The sequence below is a fragment of the Acanthopagrus latus genome, chromosome 14 (genome assembly GCF_904848185.1).
Source record: "Acanthopagrus latus isolate v.2019 chromosome 14, fAcaLat1.1, whole genome shotgun sequence".
Lineage (NCBI taxonomy): Eukaryota > Metazoa > Chordata > Actinopteri > Spariformes > Sparidae > Acanthopagrus > Acanthopagrus latus.
Genome location: NC_051052.1, coordinates 21,780,638 through 21,787,970, shown reverse-complemented (window position 1 = coordinate 21,787,970; position 7,333 = coordinate 21,780,638). Strand labels below are relative to the sequence as shown.

The following is a 7,333-nucleotide window of genomic DNA, read 5'->3' as shown; positions in this document are numbered from 1 at the left end:
AGAGTTTACAGCCACGGCTGCTGCTGCTGCAGAGCCTCAGCAAACAGACTGCATGTTAAACACATGATGTCACCAGGTGAGTCTGCAGGTGATGTCCCGGCTACAACAGGTGACACTGAGCACACAGACATATGTCGTCTTCACAGCAGGTGGCTTCAGGACGCATCCACTTTCTTTGTTTACACTAGTTCAGCAGCAAACAGAGACGCACACAAGGCTAAAGGTTAGCTTAGCATTTTCCACGTAACAACATTAGTTTGTGGGATTAAAGTTACATCAGGATTTTTGTAGGACAACATGATGACCTGTTAGCTTTAGCCTTCTGTCAGCATAACAACATGTCATGGCACCTGCTACATTTAGCCTCAGTCTGTTAGCATCAGCCTCAGTCTGTTAGCATCAGCCTCAGTCTGTCTGACTGTATCGGACTGATGTAACTCTGCTCTGATTGTATTTGAGGTCCTCCATCTGTCATCTTACACACATACACACACACACACACACAGTGTGTTTCTGTGATCTCAGAGGAAATTAAGTTGTTTACCTGATCACAGCGTCCAATCAGAGCTCAACAGATTAACAATTACTTCATCTGTGCCTGATTACTGAGACATTAATTAGACCGAGCGGCGACAACAAAGACGCTAATCGCTAACAGGCGGCAGCACGAGGACCTGAAGTGGTGAGTGTGTGTGTGTGTGTGTGTGTGTGTGTGTGTGTGTGTGTGTTGTCCTGTGAGCTGCAGTGACAGCAGCCTGTCAGCTGTATCAGGGTCCACAACAGAACGCTGAAGTCAGGACCTGCTGCCTGACGAGCTGCTGTCGCCACTGAAACCACACACACACACACACAGCTCCTTCTCTCACCCCAATTTTTCCGGCTCTCGGTCAGGAGCCGTGTGATTGGACGAGGGGGGTGAGGGGGGAGGGGCCTGGGGAACCCTCATACTGAACATGGCTGACTGTTTCTTTCCACCTCCCAGAATCTTCCGGGAGCGTTAATGGCTGATGAAACGACCGTTAACTCGCTGACGGCAGAGTTTAAACCACAACTTCAGTTTGTCACCATGGAAACCACGCAGCCGGTTCTGGTGTGTTCTGTCCAATCAGATGGGCTTAACCTTTATCTTAACAGAACGCCATGAGACTGTTAACTCCGCCCACACAGATCAGGTGAGACCATCACATACTCATACCTGTGTACTGTTACTGCATGAAGCTGGGAGTATTACTGTACTTTACATTGTTGTATAAGTACTTTAATTCCAGGGGAGGCGGGAGGGAGGCGAGAGGAGGAGGAGGAGGAGGAGGAGGAGGAGGGAGTCACCGTCTCCTGGATTAGAAATCCGGCTGGTTAAATTAGCAGAGAGTATTTTTAGTCTCGGCTGCCTCGTCATCCTCCTCCTCCTCTCAGAGGCATTAATTACAGACGTCCACCAGACTAATAATACACTCAGTGATACTGCAGGAGGAGGAGGAGAGGAGAGGAGAGGAGAGGAGAGGAGAGGAGAGGAGAGGAGAGGGAGGAGAGGAGAGGAGAGGAGAGGCGAGGAGACGGTGGGGAGGAGAGGAGAGGAGAGGAGAGGAGAGGAGAAGGAGGAGAGGAGAAGGAGGAGAGGAGAGGAGAGGAGGAGGAGAAGGAGGAGAGGAGAGGAGAGGAGGAGGAGAAGGAGGAGAGGAGAGGTAGTCTTCTTCTCCTTTCTTTTCTTCTTCTTTTCCGTCTCTTGTCAGGTTCTGTAGAACTCTTCTGGTTCTGTTCCGATGTGTTAATGGTTCTAACTCCTGAAAGCTTCCTGCTGTCTGACTCCTGCTGGGCCTCAGTGGGTCTGAGGCGGGTCGTGAGGCGGGTCGGTGCTGCCCCCTGCTGGAGGCCTGCAGCAGCACAGCTTAGCGCAGCTGTCAGTCACATGATCATGATCCGGACTGATGACGTGTCCGTCTCTCTGTTTGTCTCTCTGTGCTGCAGGCTCGGTTCTGTAGAGTTCAATAATTCATGTGTTAATGGATCCTTCGGTCATCAGTATGAGATAAAAGACTAAATACTTTATAGATTTGTTGTTCTACTTTTGTTCATTTTGATCAATATCATTATTAGAAAACGTATCAATGATCCCGAACGTCTCCTCGTACTGATCCTCAGAACCCATCAGAACACATCAGACCACGTCAGAACACATCAGAACATGTCAGAACATATCAGAACACATCAGAACATATTCTATATAAGAATCCTCCTGCTTCCAGAACCAGAACTAAAGACTGAACGATAACGAACACAGACACACCTGAGCTGAGCTGCCTGACGGGCCGGCTGCAGGCTGCCCGGGGGCAGATGGATGTTGGGTTCTTGCAGAATCACTGTAACTGATCCAGTTTCATTCCAATCAATAAAACAAAGCATCAGTCGATCAGCAGCGCGTCTTTGTGGCAAGTCAGCGAATCAACTTTATTATGCCTGCACAATCTTGCCAGATTGAAGGTTAACATATCAAACAGTTAAAATTCATACATCACTTTTTGATACATACAAAATCACTATAAAATATCACTCCGCAACATCCCGTCATCGCAACATCGCCACGTTTCCTAAACATTCACAAAATAAACCCATCGATCCACCACACGTCTTCCTGTGGTAAAAAAAAAAAATCACTTCTTCCTCTGAACGAAAGACTCAGGGAAGAACATCGGCCTCCTCCTCGCCGCTCACTCAACAATAAGACCATTTTCTGTCAAAGAAAATAAAACGAGGGAGAATAAATAAAGTCAAAGCAAAGAGAGACGTCAGAGCGCAGCGCGTCCCGATCCTCCAGAATCACTTCAGAGCACCACGCTGCGAGAGGTTCTGTAACCTGACAGGAAAGACTCTTCTTGGCAGGTGATTGGACGGAACATCTGTCTCATCATCATCTATCAACCAATCAGATGGACATCAGGTGAGTGCTACCATCAGGAGGAGGAGCCGGCAGGTGAAATATTGTTTCTAATCCAAAAGTTTGTGAATTAAAATGTTTGTTTGTGATCAAAAACACTAAAGTGTAGTGTATAAAAAGTTTTTTTAAGTATTGCTTATGAATAAAAGACTGTGAGTGAGTAAAGGAGCGTCACCGCTGCTGAAGGAACTGATGCCACAGCAGCTACGCTAACCTCTGGAGGAGCCGCCATGTTGTTTTCAAATCAACAGTCACTTCTCTCACTTGCTGTCACACTTAAGCCACGCCCCCTTCTGACAGCAGCTACTGTTTGGTTTGATTAGTGAGTGGGTTTGTCCAAATGATTGAATTCATCTTGATCATGTGAAGAAGATTGTCTTTCTCTTTTTAAATCAGTAACATCAGGTTTGGTTGTCAGTAACTTTTAACTCAGAGCACTTCCTGTCAGCTGTGATGTCAGCATCTTGTCCACGTCAGACACTCGAGGTGTACAAGATGCTGACTCCAACATCAGACTGAGTCAGCTGCAGTGGAAACCAGATCCGTCTCGTTTGTTGTGTACATGTTGTTACCTTGTCGTCACCAGGTAGCATCGTCTGCTAACACGATCACATCTCCCGATAACCAACAGACTTCTGTCCGACACTGTTGAGGTCAGGCAGAATTTATAAAAGGTGGTGTAAGCTGGTGTAACATCACTCTGCCGCTACGACTGTAAAACCATTTTGACAAACTGCAGAACAAACAGATGTGACAGCAGAGAAGCAGCGTCCCGTCTGACTGAAGCTATGGTCACAAACACACAGCTGCTGGTTCAGACACAGTGAAATATTTGGCATATAACATAAGAGCTGCGTAACAGTGAGTGAATAGTCTTTGCGTCGTCAGTGCATCAGGATGAGGATGAGGAGCTGCAGTGCAGAGATGGACATGAAGATGAAGAGTTCAGTTTTAAGGGACGGTGACGTGGAAAGGACTGCCGGGGACGTTCTCGTCCCCCCATTTGACGATGAGGATGTAGCTGCCTTGTTCTTTGACGGTGTAGGTGACATTGTACATCCTGTTGCCCATGTGTTTGACGTACACCTCCTCGCAGGGCGTCTTTGGCCCGTGAACGCCAACCATCAACATGTTGGTGCCTGTGGAGTCAACAACAAAGACATGAGTGAGGGTGAAAATGATCCATTCACAAATCCTTCCTGTCCGTGTGTTTGTTCCTCACCTGCTTTGCTGCAGTCAACTGTGAAGGTGTTCTTCTGACCTACGAAGGCCTTCGACAGTCCGGCGCCTCTCGAGATGACTTTACTGGCATCTGAGGAGAATTTGGGTAAAGAAGCGAAGGCCCCTCCCATCACTGATGTCTTGCTGACAGTTTCCACAAGGACCGATGATGTCTCATGCAGACTGTGACCACCAGACAGACGAGGTCCTGCAGAAAGATTCAAGGAAATGTGAGCCTTTTGTTTTGCTCCAAACTGTCTTACAAAACAACTTTTGCATTTCCAGCTGGACTCTGGAAGCAGCAGGGTCCCGGTCGCGCAAGGCTGTTCAGTACCAATGAAGGGCGGGTCCAGGGAACTCCAGTGAGAACTGGCCCGCTTCAAGCACTGACCACAATAACCACACAAAATGTGAGCAGCTCTGTGGTCCATTGACCCACCTGAGACTTTGGCCTTAAAGGGGCTGCCTACGATGTGTTGGGGTCCCCCATACTTGATGGAGATCAGGTAGTTTCCAGGAGCCATGGGTGTGTAGGAAACTTTGTAGCCCTCGGGACAATCCTGGCAGTCCATCTTTACCTTCGACGGGCCGTCGATGGTCACAGACAGAGCTCCTGATCCGGCATTACACGTGTTCACAACAAACTCCGACGCCACGCCTGACAGAGGAAACAGACATGATGACATTAATATATTCTTAATTTCATCACTGACTTCTTTCAATAAAAGGTGTTTATTTCTAAGCATACCTGTGGTTCCTCCCTCCAGTCCTGGTCCAAAGGCAGACACCATGCCCGGATCTCCGACCTGTCCCGGTTCTCCCACTCGGATCTTGAAGGGACTGCCAGGAACATGACTGCCATTGAAACGCACGTCGATAGAATGGACTCCATTTTCCTTTGGGATGAATCTGATAGCATGTTGGTCTGTAGGAAGACATGGAAGACAAGCGACACTCATTATTCTCCACAATGATTCGTATCTTTCTTCCTGATTTAAGTTGTGCCACCTGTAGACAATCCGTCTTTTGGTTGAAGTACAGAAGGCATTGATCATCGTAATCAATAGCTACACAGAGTTGGGTGTCATCTGCATAGTGATGCACATTATTTATGATGACATTTAAAGACAACACAAAACTAAAAGGTAGTGGGACCAGACTTCAACCTTGTGGTACTCCACCAGAGAAACATTAACGCTAATTTTATTTATAGATCCAAACTTTTCCTGCAGTTGGTGTTTTTACATATGATCCTTTCTATTGACATTAATGATAAATGGTGGGTCATACCGCTGTCCAGCTCGGTGATGTAACACTCCTCTATGGCTCCAGATGGTGTGTGGATCTTAGCGTCAATCAACCCTCTGGTTCCATTCAGCTGTACAGCAAAGGAGGCTTCCTGTCCAACTTTCAGACCCATCTCCTGAAGAAGAACAAGAAGAAAGAAAGAAAAACGGGTTATTTTTCAGCGTTACTGACAGCTGATTAAGACCGACTGATAAACTGGGAACAGATGACTTCTCTGCCTTAAATTCTCATTCTGCTGTAAAACCTGCGTACTTATTAAAACAACCGGCTGATTTTCTGCATCCCCCTCGTTAACAAAATAAAATCAACAAATCATCCACTACCAAAGGCAATAAATATTCATAAAGAGGGTCTCTGACAATCTGTTTATAGAGATGCAAAATACCAGCTCAGCTGAAAAGACTGCATGAGGTGATGAGACGATAGTGACGAAGGTCAGAAGCCAAATATATGCAGAACTAAAATTACCAGGAGAAGATGGAGACACATTTATACACTCTGCTGGTACAGAGCAGCCAGTCAGACACTAATAATAAATCTATTCATAGTAAACAGAAATGACACCTTTCATACAGCTGATGACACATCAGAGGGTTGAACATATCAGTGACCTCATATTCAGACGAGGTGTCTCACCTGCAGGCTGGTGATGGTGAGGCGGCGAGCGTCGTCAGACAGCGTGGCGATGGGGACGATGAACGGAGAGTCTGGGATGTGCTCGTCGTTGAACTTAATGGACACTTCATAGTCGCCTGGAGGGAAGAACAACAGTTAATGACAGAATAAGACCATGACCACCCGTTCATGTGTTGTTTCCAGGAGTCCAGTCCTGACTCGCTTTTATTTTCATGTGAGACTGCAATCCAACAAGCCTGCTCGTCCAGCTAATGTTCCTGAGTCACATCGAATGCTGTAATGTTTTATAAAATGTCTGATGGTAAGTCTGATGTCATGCTAACGAGATCAGCAACAATCGACACAAAAACAAGCTAAGACAAAAAAATTCACTTTTTGCCAATAAGTGTTTGTTTACATTCTTTTTTTTAATCTCTGTTGATCGATTTATTTTAAAAAACGTTTCAGTCACCAACATGATTTGTGGGCAGAAATGACTATTTTTCAATGGGATTTAATTGAAAAGATGCCAAAATAAAAACTAAAGCTAAAACTAAATGAAAAGATGACGAAACAAACACCGAATCAGTTAAATAAAAAATTAAATTTCCTTGTAACAAACAGGAAACTTTCGTTCTTATTTTGTTGATTCTGGTGCCACAAAAGTTTTCTGAATACTTCTGAATACAGAATTTTACAGTGCTATTTTTGGCTTCTTTTGAAAGTCACAATCGGTCGTGTTTTCTTATTCAGACTGTACAGAGGCATCAGTGTGACACTGAGACGGCTTCAGGACCAGCCACACGTTCCTTAGTACGTTTGATTCACCCAGATGAAGATGAGGAGGCTCAGATCATCAGGATCAACAGCGATGTAGAGTTGAGTATCATCTGCATATCGTCAGACATTAGTTCTGTACGTTGTAGCTCTTGTTGGCAATAAAGAAGATGAGCAGATGATCCAGAATGAAGTAAAGAATGTACTTCAGTGTTTTGTCCATTAACACATCTGTATCTCAGATTAAATCTGATCGAGAGTCTCACCGGGCTCCTGAACCACGTAGGCGACTCCACAGGATCCATCCTTCCTGTCTTCAAAGGTGATCTCTGCCTTACTGGGTCCCTCCACAGCGATGGATAGACCTCCAGCACCGGCTTCTCTGGTCCAGATACTGAACTCAGCTGAAAAACACCAAACACATTTATCACCATCTTCTCTGCTAACAAGTGGAAATGGAGGACAGAGAAGAAGAAGAGG

The 7,333-nt window shown here is 45.8% G+C and overlaps 1 protein-coding gene across 9 annotated transcripts in view; it reads right to left on the bottom strand.

Annotated features, from left to right (window-relative positions):
- Nucleotides 1-2,418: 2,418 nt before the first annotated feature.
- LOC119032460 (filamin-C-like) overlaps nt 2,419-7,333 on the bottom strand; it is a 40,171-nt gene continuing 35,256 nt past the window's right edge. For all 9 annotated transcript variants that reach the window (XM_037121653.1, XM_037121655.1, XM_037121658.1 and 6 more), the window contains 7 exons: nt 7,120-7,257; nt 6,098-6,213; nt 5,444-5,576; nt 4,902-5,078; nt 4,593-4,811; nt 4,155-4,361; nt 2,419-4,071 (listed from right to left, as the gene is read on the bottom strand). In XM_037121653.1, coding sequence (XP_036977548.1) covers nt 3,884-4,071; nt 4,155-4,361; nt 4,593-4,811; nt 4,902-5,078; nt 5,444-5,576; nt 6,098-6,213; nt 7,120-7,257 — 1,178 coding nt within the window. In that variant the 3' untranslated portion in view covers nt 2,419-3,883. The remainder of the gene's footprint in view (nt 4,072-4,154; nt 4,362-4,592; nt 4,812-4,901; nt 5,079-5,443; nt 5,577-6,097; nt 6,214-7,119; nt 7,258-7,333) is intronic.